The sequence below is a fragment of the Pygocentrus nattereri genome, chromosome 5 (assembly GCF_015220715.1).
Source record: "Pygocentrus nattereri isolate fPygNat1 chromosome 5, fPygNat1.pri, whole genome shotgun sequence".
Taxonomy (NCBI): domain Eukaryota; kingdom Metazoa; phylum Chordata; class Actinopteri; order Characiformes; family Serrasalmidae; genus Pygocentrus; species Pygocentrus nattereri.
Window position 1 is genome coordinate 39,860,261 of NC_051215.1, and position 19,463 is coordinate 39,879,723.

At 39.5% G+C, this 19,463-nt stretch overlaps 1 protein-coding gene across 5 annotated transcripts in view; it reads left to right on the top strand.

Annotated features, from left to right (window-relative positions):
- kcnq5a (potassium voltage-gated channel, KQT-like subfamily, member 5a) overlaps positions 1–19,101 on the top strand; it is a 142,469-nt gene extending 123,368 nt beyond the window's left edge. The window contains exons 8-16 of one of the 5 annotated variants that reach the window (XM_017722712.2): positions 850–944; positions 2,518–2,544; positions 6,726–6,946; positions 10,111–10,216; positions 12,027–12,158; positions 12,496–12,609; positions 14,628–14,741; positions 15,560–15,689; positions 17,698–19,101. In XM_017722712.2, the coding sequence (XP_017578201.1) occupies positions 850–944; positions 2,518–2,544; positions 6,726–6,946; positions 10,111–10,216; positions 12,027–12,158; positions 12,496–12,609; positions 14,628–14,741; positions 15,560–15,689; positions 17,698–18,750 (1,992 nt within the window). In that variant the 3' untranslated portion in view covers positions 18,751–19,101. Of the gene's footprint in view, positions 1–562; positions 652–849; positions 945–2,517; positions 2,545–6,725; positions 6,947–10,110; positions 10,217–12,026; positions 12,159–12,495; positions 12,610–14,627; positions 14,742–15,559; positions 15,690–17,697 lie in introns of all 5 variants that reach the window. The other 4 variants (XM_017722721.2, XM_017722736.2, XM_037538723.1 and 1 more) reach the window with 4 other exon arrangements.
- The last annotated feature ends 362 nt before the right edge of the window (positions 19,102–19,463 follow it).

Genomic DNA, 19,463 nt, shown 5'->3' on the forward strand with positions numbered 1-19,463 from the left:
AATGAAACCTATCATGAAAAATAAAAACGTAATTGTGTGGCCTGTGTAAATGTTATGGCACAGTTCATATTTTATGTTTTAGTTTTTCCTGTACGTTTTAATCAACAACAACAAAAATGTGCACTAAAAGTTTCTGAAAAGTGCAATATTTAAGGAGCAGCATTATTCAAACTCTTGCATATGATTTTGTGTATGTGTGGGTGTGTGTTCACTTTACCACTTCATTTTATTTAACATATATATCATTGTTAGCTTTACCACATTTCTTTCAACTTCTTATATTTCCTCTTCTGTCTATTTTAAATGTGTGTGTGTGCCTCACTGCCCAATAAGACATCTTTTCAGTGTTGCTTGTATTTTGATTCAAATACAATTCAAACTTAATGCAAAGAAAATGCCTTTCCCCAGTTCTCAGCCATTTTCATTTAGAGTAATTTAACCATTCACTGAAAACATATCTTCAGCTCCTGAAAGGTGTTCTGTTTTCCTGGCTTTGCCCTCACCATGCTGATGTCTCTCTACACCCTTGTCCATGCGCGTGTGTGTGTGTGTCCTGCCCCAGGCTGCGTGGCGACTCTACTCCACAGACCGCTCCAGAACGTACCTGAATGGCACATGGCGGTACTATAAAAGTGTTCTCCCTCCTCAAAGGCATGTATCCATGCAGTGAACTGATGAGAAAACTCTGACCTGAACTGGTTTTCACTAATCTGCTTTTTTGTTTTGTTTTGTTTTCTTTTGTTTGTTTGTTTATTTTTTCCAACCCCCCGCTCTCTCCTGGCCTTGTGTACTTTTCTTTTGGTCTCCATTTTTTCCTCCCTGTTTTCCTTTTGTATACTCTGCACGTAGTGTGTTTGGCGTAGTTATGCGGCTGATGAGAACTCGGTTTCCATTGCTACCTGGAAGCCTCATTTGAAGGCGTTGCATACCTGCAGCCCTACAAAGTAGGTACAACTCTGGCAGCTGGTGTTGTATTTGGTGTCTGTGCTCCTGTGGCCTTCGTCTTCCCCCTTTTCTCTTCGCAAACAAGTTTGTGCTTCCAAACATAATCACCTCTTCTTCACATTCCCTCTCACTGTATTCACTCTTTTTAGGCCAAGGCCTGTAGTCACCAAACATAGGCTAAAATGGAATATGAATTGTATTCAAATTGAAATGTCAGATAAGCACCATAGACTCTCAGCAGCTTTCTCCTGAAGCTTTAGCTTTCTACAGTGTGTGTGGAGACTCGCGTAGTTGTGCAGGCCAGAGTGAAAGACCAGATGTAGACTGTAAGAGTAGACTGTTCTTAAAGAGCCTGAAAATACTACCTGCAGAAGCATACACATACACACACATATGTTCAGACAGAGGGATGCATTATCGTTCTTTTTCAATAATCACTGACTGAATTCCTATCAACTTTAAAAGTAAATTATCTTTGCTGGAGCTTTGCTAGATAGCTTGATTGTGTGATGCCCGCAACTTGCATGTCTACTAGGTGTTTGATGCCTGTTTATGCCATCTCTAGTCTCAGTATTCCAGTTTTTCATGGTGTGTTTTGTTTTGTGTTCATATTCTTTGTGTGTTTGTGTGTTTGTTTGTGTGGTTGTGGGTATGTATGTTTTTCTTCTCCCTCAACTTGCAGTGTACTGTATTGTGTTTAACACAGAGAGAAATATATTGATAATTCATTGATAGTGTTGGGGGTAATACATTACAGTAATGTTTAGTACTTTTTCCTGGAACAAAGTCATTGAACACATAGTTTACTCACAGTTTTAATTCTTGTAATCATATTTTGGTGACTAGCTTTTGTTACTTGCATTACTCATACACCTCTAACAGAGCAAAATTAATTATGTGCAATACATTTAAAACATACATTTCTTCTAGATTATCTGTACCTGAGCAGGGAAGTGCCAGAGAAGTGCTCAGCAAACAACCTATCAAAGCATCTAATCTGAGCAAATATGAAGCTGATCACTGGGCTGAAGGAGAGAGAGAGACCCAATCTCAGACAGGCTAGTTTCATTTAGAAACAGCTCTATTATCTTTACCTTTTATTCATAATTTAATTCAAAATTTGGAGGCAGCTGTTTTTGAACTTAATCTACTGGCCAGTTTCTCGGCCTTCAAATATCATCAGATGTTCATAATTATACAGCATAACTGGCTGTATCTTGTTGAAAGTCAGGGATGGCAACAGGTCTTTTAAATGTTGTTTAGTCTGGCTGTCTGCATCTTTCTAACTGAAAATGATCAAAATTTGGATGAGTTTTCGAGTGTAACATAGAAGTAAAGTAATAAGTAAGATTAACATAATTTCATTACAGTTTGAAAAAGTAATCAGTCATTTGTAATGGATTACTATTTTTGAGTAACTACCCCAATGCTGTTCATTGACTATATGAAAGAATCAGTATATTTCAGAATCATGTGTCTTTTCTGTTGGACTCCTTTTTTGTTGCTGTTTTTCATGTAGAGAATTAATCTTCTGACCCTTTTCTCTTCTCTGTTGCTAACTAACACCTGAAGGAAAGACCAGGGCGAATCCACCACCAGGTTTGTTATTCTTACACTGTATGTGTTCCATGCATTTATGTCCACTGTAATGTATCTTTACCTGTGTAGACCAGATTGACATTTTAAATGTAAATTTGAACGTACCCATTAAGTAATGAAAAGTGTATCATGTCTTTGTATCACAGAGTGGTGCTTGCTAGGTTAGGTAATACCATATCATGCAATGCCTATCCTTAAAAAAGTTAGCTTTGCTCCTGAGACAAACTGTTAAGAGAGTTCAAATAGCCTTGAGGGTGTTTGTATGCGAAACTGTATGCCTAGGCTTGTAATACTAGGTGTGTTTTTTGTGTATGAGAGAGGGAAAAAGAACAGTATAGATAAAGAGAGAGTGTATGTCTTTGTACACACTGTTGTAGCGCTCTTTTGGCTGTTGTGGAGTACAGAGAGCACAGTACCACTTGTCCGTTTCTATGGACTGCAGATAGCGCCATGATGCGCTTTTTCCATTCAGAGATTATTTATGTTAGTGATTAAATATCACTCCAGCCAACACACTCACCAGACATTATTTAAAGAGAGGCAGGGGGAGGGAGAGAGAGAGAGAAAGAAAGAAAAAGAGAGAAAGAGAAAAGCAGGCAAAGATAGAGTGAGAGAGGCGTTACTTAAGGTAGGAAAAATTAGAGGATGGCAACAGGCCAACGTGTCTCTTTGCCCAACCTATCTTTGTCCTCTGTACTTGCGTTTCTTTTTGTGTGTGCCTTTTGATATTAATGGTAGTATCACAGATTCTGAATTAGACATGAGTATGCCAGGGCTTTGGAAGTACATACAGAATAAGAGGCCCCGTTTAACCATGCCAGGGACTTTGTCACTGCTTAGTTAAATATTCAGCGCTGGCCAAATTTTGCTGCTGTGCAGTTGCTTTGCTCTTTTAATTTTCCTGTAATTACAGCTAGGCTCATTACTGCTGCTTTGTAAGTGATTGTTACACCCAGGGCCCTTTTTTCTGATTTTCACCATACACTGCTTTTAATTAGTGGTGTAATTGGATTTGGGGTGTGTGGTTCATATCTACAGCAAGAACAGCAGAGCTCGACACTTAGGGCTTTGGTGAAGCAATTTACAGTTCTAAAGTTCCCTTGGTGGGTGGCAAATATGTCATAGTATGTGTCTGCAAACAGTCCTCTCAACCTCAAAGGCACAAAACTAAAAGCTAAGCTGTAAATGCTCTGGCACTGCTTGTAGGATTCTGTATGTGAACAAGCATTAAAACAAACAACTCAATGTCTTGGCAGTATTTTACAAGTCAGCATGACAAGATGTAATGTTCTGGAACCAAAATCTCACTGTAATTGGCTAACAAAATGAACTAAGCTTGTCAAAGAGTAGCTTTAATGTTCTCTGGTATTTGGGTGGCCTTAGTTTGTCTGAGTGTGTATGTGTATAGTTAATGTATCTGCATGTGTCCCACTCACAGTGCTTTTATCATCTCTTTGAAATGGAGAGAATAACAAATTCTGAAATATTTGGCCTTTTACTATTCAAACCAAGCATGTGTCTGATTTTCCAAACCACCCGTGTGTTTGTTCCACTAAAGGAAATCAACTTTCTCCTCACAGCGTAACTAATCCAAACCCATCTGTCTCCCACGTTCCCTAGTAAGGGTCATAGTAATAGACAGAAGCTCTTCAGGAGGTATACCACACGGCGATATAGGTACCCAGCATCCCCCTTTTTTCTGGCCACATAACTGATGAGAATGCTGACTAACCACAGGTGCATGGACGATGACGGACACTCTAAAACATCCCTTTTCTCTCCTCTTTGTGACCCTGACATGGGGTATTAATAAAGGGCATCCTGCTGCCTGTTGCCTGAAGAGTTAGACTAGCACAAATGTCAGAGCAGACCAGACCCTTTCTGCATGTGTTGTATTTGGAAAAGGTGGACACTGAGTTGCCAGTTTATTAAGCACATCTTTACACAAATTGTGCATTGCAGTAAGTCATATGTCACATGACTGTTTTTTAGCATCAGTTTGTTTTCAGTTGAGCACTGAAATGCACAACATCAATGACTTTAGTGACTTGAAAAATGGCATGATATTTGCCACATGCCTGTTCTAGCATCACCCAAATGGCTGTTGACTTTTCAGCCACAACTATTCACTGAGAATGGTGCAAAATACAAATAACTAGTAATGGCCAATTATGTGAATGAAAACATGTGGAACAGAGGTCAAAGGAGAATGGCACTAATTGTGCAAGGAAGCACACTGGCCACAACCAGGCAAGCCACATTCAAAGTCATAACAAGTTTGGAGAATGTACCACTTATCCAACTTTATTTTGAAAGGTTCTCATCAAGTAGTGATGCCATTAAGTGATACTTTTTTAATCCCACCTCTGCATTTAACCCATCCATAAGGTGAAACACCACATACACACTAGTGAATACAAACACACTAGGGGGCAGTGAGCACACTTGCCTGGAGCGGTGGGCAGCCCTATCCACAGCGCCTGGGGAGAAATTGGGGGTTAGGTGTCTTGCTCAAGGACACCTCAGTCACCTTAGTCACTGTCAGCACTGGGGATCGAACCGGCAACCTTCCAGTAACAGGGCCAGTTCCCTAACCTCCAGCTCACGACTGCCCCAATTAATAAGGAGAAAGCTGGAGCATCACAACTGGACAATTGAGAAGTGGAAAAAAGCTACCTAGTCAGACCAATTCAGGTTTCTTTTAGAGATGCCAAAGGAGCCATTCTATCAGTAGTACAGGCTGATGATGGCAACTTGATACTATGAGGAATGTCTTCCTGGCTCACATGAAGGCCCCTGATACCAACTGAATAACATTTGAACAATGTTATTGACCAAGTACATCCCCTAATGGCTACAAATGACAACTGGAACACTTCCATTACAAAATGATACCATGGACATGGCAATTAGTTTTCATTGCTTCTGTGCCATGTAGAGTCCTTGGTCCCTATCAAGCATTTTTGGGATGAGTTGGGAAGGGCTGTTCGTAGCATGACTGTGCAGCCATCCAATTTGCCACAACACAGTAATTTACACATAGTACATCCAGTATCTTGTACAATCCATATCCGGAAGAGCTCATGCTGTTCTGACCAAAGAAGCCTAAAGGAGGCTAACACACCACTAAATATGTGTGCCTGATGAACTGGAAACTCAGTGTAAATGGCTACTGAATAAATGATAAATATTTGTATTGCATTACAACTTTGGACTTTTGAATGACTGGTCATGTCTTGCGAGGTTTGATCCATTTCCTAAAAAGTACCTGAAGCAAATGCACCACTACAGTCTTAATAACAGACCTAATGAAGGCAGTTGTGTGTTATATGAGATTTCACAGGCAGTCTTTCTCTTTTTATATATTGGTTTTAAATGATGTCAAAGTGAAGTGGATTTGAAGTGCATCAAAGCATACATCAATGTGTTGCATGTGCATGTATATATATGTATATGTGTAAAGTCTTTCACATTATACCATCTCTGAGCACTAAGCACTAACTCATTTTCCAGCCAGTCTCTAGCCTATAATACCCCCTTAACCATCATCTCGCACACATTGGTACTTCTCATATAAGTCAGTGTAACTCATGCACCTGTCAGTTTAAGGACCCTTTGAAGTTTGATGATTTAGAAGAAACATTTACTTCAATTATTTTTTTCCCCTCAGTCTTTCATTCTGGCCCATAACTCTTGAGCTCTCTGTAGGCTCAGAACCACAACTAGGCGGCCTGAAAACATTGCCTGCTGATTGATGGCTATCTGTAGAATGCCCCCTGCATTGCATGCCAGTCTCTTGGTCATTTTGGCTTTTAAGTACAGGACAGTGTTTAAGCACACTTTTTTGTGTTAGACTTAATGTCAAGTGTTTGTGTTACAATTGTTAGATCAGGCCTTAAAACTCTTTTTTAATAAAGATTCTTTATTTTTTAAAATAACCATGTTTCTGTGATAAATTCAGTAAGCTAGAATATTTCACTAAGCCAACCATTGACATGAATATAATAACAGATATGGTTTACCTGTCTTATGTTACCCCTCTCTCTCTCTCTCTCTCTCTCTCTCTCTCTCTCTCTCTCTCTCGCTCTCTTTCTCTCTCTCTCTCTCTCACTCACTCTCTCTTTCACTTCTCTCCTTGCATATATATATATATGCTTTCTTGCCTGACCACCATCGTGCAGTCAGAAGCTCAGTTTTAAGGAGCGGGTACGCATGGCCAGTCCTCGTGGTCAGAGCATTAAGAGTAGGCAGACATCGCTGAATGACCGCCGCTCTCCCAGCACAGACGTAGCAGCGGAGGGGAGCAGCCCGGCCAAGGTGCAGAAAAGCTGGAGCTTTAATGACCGAACACGCTTCCGCCCCTCCCTCAGACTCAAAAGCCAGTCACGGACTGTGCCTGAAGGTCAGAGCTCCTGCATTCCACATACAACATGCTGTTCTGTACAAAACACTGTGAAAATATAAAATTAGTGGGTCTTACCTTCTCTAAACATCTGGCCATATCCATTTGAAGTTAATAAATAATTTTCATACGTTTGTTCTCAAATTTGGATTTTTTTTAGAAAAAAAGTGTTTATTACATTGGAGTTCCACTGGTTTTTCAAATTTTCTCACATTTAGACAAAGTCATTCATGTCATGTTTTGGTGTGAAATGGAACACTATGGAGAAACATTTTTACTGAACATATGTGTGTCTGAGTTTGTATATGTAATGTTGATAATGGTAAATAGAGGAAAAACTATAGGGGAAATAGGGGAAAAAAGTTTTATTTGGGTACTACTTTGAGTTAGTACTCTGACGTACCCTGTGAGTGTCTCTCTGCCATGAATGGCTTTTAAAATAGATATATTTCAGGCACAGATTTTTGTTATTTGGTAATGCACCATTTAGTTTTTGAGATACAGACATTTTCTCATCTTACTAAATGTAGTCTTTGGTCACAACACTACTACACAAGAGAGAGAGTAGAACATCTAAAATCAATAAAGTCAAGAGGTGTTTGTACATTTCCAAGACTAAATTTTTTTAGCCATATGATTTTATCTATTTGAAAAAGCTTCTTCAGGTTTGTGCTCAGGCAATCTCTGAGAACATATGGACTAAAGTAAATGTACCATATCCTTTACATGCTGACTCAACCTCTGTCCTGCATTACATGCTGCATTTCAACTCATCATCTTCATCAATAGTTTTGCTACTCATCTTTCTCTACAGTTCTCTCCAGGTCTTTCTCAGCAGTGCTGTCCATGAGCTTTTCATATCCAACCCTGCATGACTAGCTAGTATGCTAAGAAAACAATTATGGTGAATATATTTTGATAGCAGGTTGTGTATGGTGTGGTCACTAGTATGAGCAGCTGGTCCTCACGCAAAGATGAATTAGAATAGTTACAATTTAATTTAGCATTGATATGAATTTAATTTGATATTTTAGTTTAAAAGAATTTCATTAAATTATGCAGAAACTTGTCTGTTGGAAGGACAAAAATCTCCTGGCTTTTGAGACTTTTAACAAGGACTTTGAAAAGCTAGATAAATATGTAAGGAGTAAAAAGTTGTTTCTCTTGGAAAGGTAATTTATCAAGTACTGAGTAGGTGCAAATCTTCCAAAATAGTTTGTAGTATTTTTTTTAGTATTTTCCACCCCTGTTTCCAGTTAAAACTCACAGTTAAAGACTTTATCTTTTGAAAACTGTATTTATAGTGCTGTTTGCTGTTTTTGGCGCCCAGTCACAGGTTATAAAAGCTAAATGATTTGTAGGTCACCCTTTCTCTGACCCCAAGCATACTTGTTTTTTTTAATGGACATCTAGTTGGGTTTGTTCCATTTGAGGAAGCCTGCCTGCTGTCCTGCTTTACTTCTGTCCCCAGAGTGTCCTCAAAGAGATAAGATAAAAAAAGAGAGAGCATAAGAAGTGAGATGAATAGTTATATGCATACAGTCCGACCAAACAGTTCTTAGTCAAAGAAACCTAATAAAGATGTTTACATGCCAATTGTATAAAGAACAAGTTATTTGTAGTCCCATTTACATGGACTAACATTAACATGTTTGTTTTGGTGTCTTAAAACTCAGCACTTGTGTGTTATTGCAGGAAGTCCAGCAAAATGTCATGGAAAGTGCTTTAAAGTCTCTCTCAAATAATTCAGTGTTGGTTTGAACGACATGTTTTAATTGAGGTAAAATTAAGTTGTTTTATATCAAACTATTGTTGTGCATGTAAACATAGTTACTGAAAACACTGATTCTATACTTTTCAGCAGTAGTGTATATATGAAGCTCTCTGTAGGCTAGTGAGAGAACTGTGTGTGGTGGGGATGTTCAGTAGGGTTCTGAAATGGAGCTGATGTCCCTGTAGGCAGCTGCAGGGTGAGGGATGACGCAGGCCATGTTCTAGGATCAGGAACATGGGCTGAGGGTTAATCACCTCTGTGGCTATATCATTGCTCTGGCTGATTCAGCAAAAAGCCACAGTGACTCCAGGGAAGCGTTTTATGTGTCTTTCACACAGAGCTGCACAGATGCAGACTTTGAACACCCAACATTCCTTGTACACAGAAGAACCCAACAAATGTGTCTTGTGTAACTACATATTGCTGTCGGGACGAAATCTTCCCTCTTCGTTTTTGTAGTTGACGTCACTCTGCAGAAGGCCCATCAGCACAGATTGATGGCCCTCAGATCTAGCTGAATAGCGCTAAAGGCCCTATATCCTCTCTTATCACATGCTGCGTAGATCCATCCCAGAGTCATATATAAGCCTCTACTGATGGGGGTGGAAAGTGGGAAGTGCTGGACTTTGCATTTCTTTGGCAATCTCTCTACCGCGGCCGTTTTTCTGTGCTTTACAACATAGCTGTCTCATTACACTACAGTAAATCTAGTTAGGGAAACCCCACTCAGATCATCCACCGCTACCATATATTTTCAACATAGGGGCCATGCAAGCACATGTGGGTTAGTGGGAGGAATTCAGTCTGTTCTCCAAAGAGTTTTCTGAAAAACATTGACCTTTGATCTCTCACAGGGTTCTTTGCCAGATCATGATTCTTTACTTAACCAGTAAAAAGTTAGTCACTAATCAATTCAGTGCTGAACTACTGCAGACGCACCCATTGTGTTGATAAAAAGGGACACTAAACACCTGCTGTCAGGTTGAAGAGGCATGTGGTAGAGCCTTCTTCTGATTCATTGTCATATCGATTGTCCTGTACCTTCATCCAGGCCCTGGCTCATCCCCACTGGCCTTTTCAGGAATGGTACACTTTTGAGTTGATTCTTAAGTATGTACAGCTTTTTCAGTCTGATTTTAGAGTCCTCTTCAGCTCCTTTCATCATTCTAGAGATATGCCTATGAAACTGTAAAGCAGTCCATTATCAACATCCTGAAATTTAAATGTATATCTGTAACAATTTTAATTTTATATAATTGAAAATATTATTCCATTCACCCTTATAGTTGATGTGCACTCTATTCATGAGGTCTTGTCTCTGCTCATTCTTTACTTTTGTGTCCCATCCATACCTGCCCCGTTTATCTGCACCATCACCTTCCATCCACAGCTGACAGTCTGGGAGGAGACGACTATTTCGATGAGAAGGGCTGTCACTGCGATGTCTCTGTGGAAGATTTGTCTGCTCCTCTGAAGACAGTCATCCGAGCTGTCAGGTAAGGGAATGACTGCAGTGACAAGCCTCACCCTCATTCAAGACAACAGGTGTCTACCCTTTTCTTGTGCCTTGAGGGTAAATGGAGTCTGATGAAATTTCTGCATGAGATTTAAATTGCGCATGGGTATTATTAGACACTATTACTATTGCAACTTATTGTAAATGAATAATGTTCCAAAAAATCCTGATTTAATATTCGTTTGCTGTGTGCAGCTATCTTAACAGTTGATTTAGTGATATGTCTTTGTATTGTATGCATATGTAGTTAAAAAAGCTATCCATTGACCAAATTTCATAAAGTGTATCATCCCTGTCCAAAACACGTATCTCCGTTTTGTCTATTCCTATTTTTTTATGTTATTTGAATATGGCTTTACATTGTGCAACGTTTTCATGATTGACCAATAGAAATGCTTCATAATTAAACACTTCTTTGAAAAATTGGATATCCAAAATAGTAACCACACAGGAGAAAGAAAAACTATTTTGGATTTCCATTTTTTTGTTTTTTTGTTTTGGACAGCAGCAATATTCAGTTCAGTTCTATTCAGTTAAATAGAGTGAGAACTTGGAGTTGCACAACTTGCACTGTACAAATTTGTCATATTTTTACTTAAAATCTTTATGTATACAGTGCTGCTCATATGTTGACATTTTGCTTAAAGTAACATGCAATATCAGTAAAACATTTTTAGAAATTATGAGATAACTCTCTATTTGCTCCATTCATTTATTCCAAAATATACATGCTCTATTAGAATACCTATTTAAGTGAATTAGCACTACATTGATATCTGTATATTCAAATAAACACGTGTCTGAAAAGAATGTACAGTGTGATATTACCATGGGACTATGGGATAATCTGGCCATCCTGTGCAAATAAGGACAATTGTATTACACTCCAGGTTCCTCATTCATGCTGAGAAGGCCTCTTGTTGTTGCTCCAGGAGACCCATCTCACAGTCCACAGTCAAAAGGTCCTTTGAGGGCAAAGTGGTTGAGATTTATCCCTGTGCTTTCCCAGGGTGTCAGATGGACACACTCACAGCTGCCTCTGCTTACACACTGGCTCATCTGACACATGTATCTGAGCATAGTTGACAGGCGCTGGAAGCAGGATTTAGGACTGTGTTACTGAGATCCATTCACTATTATGTCAATATTTTACTTCCATCTGTATCTCCCTGTAGAATGATGCTGTAAAGAACTGACCTTACTCTACTCACCTTTCTAATGTCCTCCACCTCTGGAGATTTGAATGGATCAGTGCTTCAAGCTGTGTTTTAATCTATGTTGTTTTTGAATTGGATTTTTGGTTAATGACCAGTGCTGTACACATGGTTTGCTATCGCCCTCTAGTGTCAGTGTGGCAGCTGTGCACCATGTAAAGCATTCACCTAACATCAAAATTTTGCTTGAGGGACATCCCATGAGGAAGGATAAGGAAAATTAATTTCACAGAAGTCCTTGATTGTCTGTTCAGGCTGTTCTGTTTAGAGGACAGTTAAATGGGCTCTTTAAAATTACTCATAAAATGTCCTCCAAAGACCCCATAATGTTTTTATAATTTATTTATTTATTTATTTAATGAACAACAAAGCTAAGCTTTTAAGAATGTGTCTGTCCATTATATGAAAATGTATGTTTGTGCTTTGGCTTAAATTATGAAGGTAGTCAGGTAAAAAAGATATTACATCTTCGTCTTTTAGCTTAGTTACAGTTGCGCCTTTTTTTTTAACGACATGCCTGCTGTTAAGGTGTTAAGACAGAGTCAAGATGTTAGTCATGTCTTTGATTCTCACCAGGATAATGAAGTTCCATGTGGCCAAGAAGAAGTTTAAGGAGACTCTCCGGCCATATGATGTGAAAGATGTGATTGAGCAGTATTCGGCTGGACACTTGGACATGCTGTGTCGCATCAAGAGCCTCCAGACCAGGTTAGAGCAGACTAACCCTTATGTAATTCTGAACAAAACAATGATAGTTACGCTCTTGATATTTCTCCTTTGCTGTTTATATTGCTCATGTCTTAAAATGTAACATCTTTGACATATGAATGAATGAACTGACTGAAATTGTTCAAAATTATTCATTATTACAATAACATTAACAACGCTTTTTGGCTTATCCTACAAAGTTACAGTTTTAAGATTTTGTTAGGACACCAACAGTATGCAGCCACAGAAATAAATGACCACATAAACCACTATGTGTATATGTGTGACTACGTCTCATCCCCTGATTGTCTCGCCTTGTTTGCACTCTCCTGTTCAGGTTGGACACAATAGTGGGTCCTCCACAGACCCTGAGCAGCAAAGCCAAGACTTATTCCTCTCCCTCCCTGCACTTGTATTACAGCCAAGCTAAGAGGAAACACTCAGCCCCAGGGTCAGCTGACCCATAGACCCCCAACATTACTTAACATAGAAATCGTGGACATGAGTTCCATGCTTAGTCTCTGTGTCTGGTTCATCTGTTACAACATCACCACAGTCATAATAAAACTTTACAGGAGATGCACATTTCAATATATATCAGTATTACATAATTTTATTCTAAGTAATTTTGGACCCTTTTTATTGGCCTAGTCATCAGGCATCAGGCTCTCCCACATGCCTCTTCAACCTGGCGGCTGGTGTTTAGCCTGTTCAAGCAAGGCAATGGTTGTTTTCAAATTATGTAAAAAATCAAAACTGAAAAAAATCTAGAAGGCTTTGATGAAACAGTGATAGTTTGCAATGGTAAAGTAATATAAAGAAATATCAAGAAATGTTTTGCAGTGGTGCAAAACTGCACTGAGCAGTCAAGCCCATTTTGTTGCACATGTCATTCACAGACACAAAGGCTTAAGCTGTTGACTCTGTCTAGCCTATTTCTCTTTTTGCTCTGTGTTATTTTCTCTTTGTTTGAAAATGAGAGACAGTAATTGTATGCCTAATATGACATCTTGCATGCTGTTCCTTTGAATGTGGGACTACTTTAGATTAGTATCTTCTTTCCTTTGTGATTAACAAATTTGAAACATAGTATTGCTTTTAGATGTCTAATCACTGGATGATTTATCAGCATTCTGTATTTTGCTGCTGACATGTATTCAGGGGCTTATGGAGTCTAAGGCTATACCAGAGTGAGGTGTGCAAACTATAAAGTGATATTTCACCCACTTGCTAGACAGATGTAGTAAACGTATTGTGATGAACTCATTATTCATTCCAGAATGTTTATGATATTTTGCACACTTTATTGTCTTTAAAAAAAACCTGAAGCTAAGCCATTTACCTCATTTGGGACAGCATGTGAAACATTAAGAAATGCAGAAAGCAGTGATTAGAACACCAATTGGCTTCGTTTTTAAAGTTGAATTTTCTGACATTCTTCCTATTTACAAGTCTTCAAATTAATATTATATATATCATATATATGTGATATTTGTGATATGTGATATATATATGTGATATATATGATATGATATATATGACACACACACACACACACACACACACACACACACATACATATACTCACACTTTCTAATTACGCTGCCATGTTGTTTGACACATGCATGATGTGGCTTGAAATTGTCATCCTGAAAAAAGCATAGGCGGCCTTGCAAAAGGTGTTGTCTAGAAGGCAGCATATGTTGCTCCAAAATGTGTATATATCTTTCAGCATGCTAATGATGCCTTCACAGATTTAAAAGTTACCCATGGCTGACTTTTGAGCTATACATTGGTACATTGGTAACAATCTGAACGGATTCCATAAACAGTGTGAAAGGTTGACTCAGTACCACAGTACATTGACACAGTATACTGGGGGCAGTCGTGGGTTGGAGGTTAGGGAACTGGCCCTGTGACCGGAAGGTAGTTGGTTCAATCCCCAGTGCCGACAGTAATGATTGAGGTGTCCTTGAGCAAGACAACTAGCCCCTAATTGCTCCCTAGGCACCGTGGATAGGGCTGCTCACTGCCCCCTAGTGTGTGTATATTCACTAGTGTGTTTGTAGTGTTTCACTTCACAGATGGGTTAAATGCAGAGGTGGAATTTCCATGTTTGTGGGATTAAAAAAGTATCACTTAACTTATATGTTTCAAATGTGCATCAGTACTTTTCAGATGAGCTTGAGCTTAGAGAAGTTGGTGATGATGCTGCACATGGTTGACATACAGCTTTCCAAATGACAAATTACAGCTTTCTGTTTACATTTGCCTTACACACACTGTCCCAGATTTATGGAATTGAGGTTTGTAGTTGACTGAATACTGCTTTTAGTGCATGTTATCCATGTGATCCATCTTGAGTAGTGCTTGTGCTAATGTTGCTTATAGTAGCTCCTCTAGAGTCATTCCTCTGCTCTCTTTGTCTCATAATGAAAGATTAAAAATACACCTCTCTCTCACACACAGACTTGCAGCAGGCTTGGGTACACAGCAGTCCCTAAACACCAAAGCCAGGAACCTGTCCTCTTCTTCACTGCACTTGTATTACAGCCAAAACAGGAAGAAACACACCAGCTCAGGGTTAGACTCATGCCTAGCCACTGCTTTGTATACTGGAGTGCTGGGCTTGGACAAATGCTAACCTGAATTAACTTGCACTGTCTCAAAGGTTCAGAGCTGATGCTGAGCTAGTGCACTTAAGGTTTGAAGTCTGCTTTTTTGTGCAATTTATGCAGCATAAGTTCACCAAATCACTGATTATCAGATTGGTTCTAGAAAATCTGTCGATAAGTAAAACATAAAACGCAACTGAAGGTGTGTATTTTAGTGCATTATCTAAGCATCAGCATTGGACTCCAAAGTGGTTGATACTTATTATCAAAGTTTCCCAAATAAAGTAAAACATTAAATCTCTTGCTTTTCTCAAGTCTTAATTGTGTAGATTTGCGGTAGCTACTGGATTAACTCAGATTGATCTGTGTTCCATTACTTTGCATGATGACACAAATGGAAAACTGTAAAATTAAATCTAACATCTTACTAATACATTTCAAAATTAATATAGTAAATAAGCTTTAGTATTATTTATAACTTGGGTCAATGTAAATTGTCTTAATTTATTCCATGTGCCAGTAAAAAGAGCTAAAAAAAAAAAAGTTTAATCCTTTGAAAGTCAGACAATATCTTCATTTTGCATTACACTGTTTCTGTTCTCAATTACTCTCTGTATAATGTGGTTCAAGGTGGTGGTCAATCTCTAATAACCTTTCTTATTCTCTAACTGGAATCAGGTTTTGTCCTTCTGTGCTGTGCCGTACTGTGGTTAGAAGAGACCGAGCATTTTATAGTGTCTTTGGTTTCTTCTGTATTTGTTTAACCTGTGTTTTTTTTGGTCACAGGGTGGATCAGATCTTGGGGAAAGGCCAGATACCCATGGATAGGAAGATGAGGGACAGGATCCTTCCAGAAGGGGAGTCTTTGGAGCATGACTTGAGCATGTTGGGGCGAGTGTGTAAGGTAGAAAGACAGGTAAGTCATGTGTGGACACATGGGGAAACAGATATACACATTTGTACTGAATTCGCAGTAAATCCTATGACCATAACTAAGAATTCCAAATATAGAAACATTGTTTATTGTTTGCAATTTATTTATGCATTATATTTGCAATTATGAAGCGTGTTTCAGTACCCTGGCTTTTAGCAACATGTCGCCCACGTTTACTCTATTATTTTATTGGTAATAGTGGATAATTGTGAATGTGTTCTGCACTTTTCATGGCCAAGTTTTGAAATGTTGTCACCAGAGACATTAGGCAGTAGGCAATGCCGAACTATCTGTAGACGCATCCGAAGTACCACATATCCAGACATTCCTCATCATCATCATCACTTTTATTTATATAGCGCCTTTCCCATGCTCAAGGACACTTTACAATCAAAGAACATCAACACATTAAACAACAACACATTAAACAAAAGGATAATACAAGTAAACATTCAAGTATAAACTGAACAACAATAACACAGTGAAAACAAGTAAGTCTTTAACAGAGATTTGAATGAAGACAGAGAGATTGTATCCTGAATATATTCCATAACTTGGGAGCTAATACATTAAATGACTGACCACCCATAGAAGTCAATTTAAATCTAGGAACATGAAGAAGGCCTAGATTTTGTGATCTCAAAGTACAGGGACATATAGATTAAGAAGCTCTGTCAAGTATTGAGGAGCCAGACTGTACAGAACTTTATATGTTATAAGAAGAACTTTGTACTGAATTGCAGAATGTAATGGGCAACTAGTGAAGACTCTGAAGGACAGGGGTGATGTGGTCATTCTTTTTTGAAAAGTTGACGATCCTAGCAGCGGCATTTTGAATACTGTAACTTAGTGAGCGTTTTGACAGGAAAGAGAACATTGCAGTAGTCCAGTCGTGATGTCACTAATGCATGCACAAGCGTTTCTACATTGGCTTGACTGAGAATGGTCGGAGGTGAGAAATATTGCGAAGATGGAAAAATGCTGTCTTAACAATGGAGTTGATGTGGATGTCAAAAAAGAGTATAGGGTCAAAGATAACTCAGAAGTTGTGGACGTGGGGAAAAGGTGTTACTAGAATCCCATCGATATTAATGCCAAGGACAGCTGAGCTAGATATAAGTGACTTTGAGCCAGTTAAAAGCAACTCAGTTTTGCTAGCATTCAGCTTTCAAACTCATCCGTGACCTTATGTCATGGATACAGTCAGATAGAGCAGGTGGTAGTGTAGTTTGAACAGGGCTAATGCTAACATAGATCTGAGTGTCGTATGCGTAACCATCAAAACTTAAACCATGAAGGAATATTATTTACCCAAGTAGCATTCCTGTCATTCAAACTAAAGTCTGACTGAGTCATCTAATTTATTCTCTCGGGTGACAAATGTGACTTTCAGTGCTGTCTGGTGACAGACAGGTTTCTGTCAGAGGCCTACATGAGCACGTTGTTCTGATTGTCTTGAAATACAGAGTATAAAAAGAATGCCGCTACACTCTTAAAATAAAGTTGCCGTAAAAGTGTCTTTGGAGTGATTAAGAACCACTTTGGTTTCCTAAAGAGCCTAGAGCCAGTGTTGAAAATGAGAAGTGGAAGTGACCAAAAACCTTTTTAAGCTTAAAACACATTTAAATAATGGATTTTACATAGAACTTTATTTATTTTTTATCTTTATTTTAGAAGTTTATGACAAATGACAGTGGTAGTTTATGTAACAAGTGGCATATTGGACTGTAGATAAGCTATATTTATTATTACACTCATAAAAATGAAGGTGCCATATAGTATTCTATGGAGCAATTCCATAGAACCACCACTTTTGGTTCTCTAAATAACCTTTCAATAGATGGTTCTTTAAAGAATAGTTTTCTAGAACCATGTCCAAGCAATGCTTATTTCTGAGAATGTGAGTGATAAAAACTGTACTTTGAGTCTGATTTTCAAAATATAGAGAAAGATAGAAGTTGTTTAATTCATTTGGTTTCACGTGATGCAGGTGCAGTCCATTGAGTCAAAGCTGGACTCATTGTTGGACATCTACCGTCAAGTTCTTCAGAAAGGCTCGTCCTCAGTGATGGGCCTCTCAGCCCTTCCTCTGTTTGAGCTGGAGCAGACATCTGACTACCACAGCTCCATCCACAGTAAGGATCTGTCCTCCTCCACACAACTCACAGGCAATGGGGTTTCTCGGTCTGCCAGTGCTAACCTGCCCTGTGGCCTGCAACTTGTTCTTGCCCCCAGTGAACTCAACTTGGGCACTGGCTACCCAACTTCTGCCTCTTCTTTCTCTCCCTCCCCACTGCTTCATAATCAATCCTCTAGCCCAGAAAGTGTTTACCCAGCCTCACCTCCCCCTATACTCACCCCTAACAACCTTTCCAGAGGTCATCCCAACTTCTCTGAGCTGACCAGACCTCTCCCTACCAATAACCCCAACACAAATACTCTGCAGCTGCCCACCATGTCTCCAGGCACGCCTTCCAGTTTGATCTCAGAGACATTGCAGGAGAGCAGGGCAGAGAGCCCTAACGGCTGCCTGCTTAGCACCCAGACTGAGGCTGTTTCAGAGGTAAAATGTTCTCAAAGCAGGGTGCTGCTAAGGAGCAGACCAGAGCGGAGCCCCAAAGAGGAGGGCTCCTGGAGGAGACACTTGAGTCTTGAAATTAATCCACTAGGCCTCATGTCTTCAGGAGCAAACAACCCACTGCATTCAGACCGGGGACTGGGGAAGTCTTTCTCTGCTCAAAACCTCATGCTGCCCTCTGTTGGGGACTGCCACCCTAATCTGTCCGCTCGGAGCAGCGGCAGCAGCAACAATGAGTCCAATGACCGTGAGACCCTGCCAGACTGGGGCGACACAGAACTCTTCATCAGTGACAAAGAGCTGGCGACCAACGAGGGGAACTTCAACTTCCTTCCACAGCAAAGCACGGACGCCTGCTACTCCTCTGAGCTCGTACAAACAGGAACCCCTGGATCAGCTCACAGCCAGGCTGGACCCACAGGGAACTCAGAATCCCTGAGCCTGCCTCATGTGCGTCTAAAGTAACCCCAGCACACAGCGGCATCTCTGTGGAGACTAGCTTCTGGTTCCATATGCGCTTTAGTTTTTCCAGAGGAAAGGGGATGCCAGCTTCACTCCACACCTTTTTCTAATTTCCATTGTCAGTTGGTGAAAAGACAATGTGTTCCACATAACTTTATGTTCATGCATATATACATATAATTTGCATGGACATGTGTCAGAAAGGGGAATTTAGTAAAGAAAAAGGTAATAAGCATTCAAAGACCAAATGAAGGATTATGGTACTGACTGAGCTTTTCTCTCAGTCTTGCATGGGCATTGCATGTTTAAAACGCAACAGCACACTGGATTGGATGCATTTATGGTTGTTAACCCCCCCCCCCCCCCCCCCCCCCAAAATATATACACACACACACACACTCAGTCTTCATAATTCAGTCTGTTCTTCATAGTTTTTTTTTTAAAATAAATGCTTACTTAATTGCCAAGTCAAGTGTTTCACCAGTCACAAAATGTCAGTAAGTGTCTGCATTAATGCCAGGCACCATAGGTTAACCACACGTTAATGAACTTCCCACATGTTTGGGGTCTCATGTTCTTAGATAAAGAAAGACATGCCTTAGGCTGCTTCAGGAAAGAATAGGAACATAAGTTGGAAATTGATACACTATATGTATGCAGACACACCTTCTGAATACTGAATTCAGTTATTTTAAGGTGCACCTATTGCTGACACT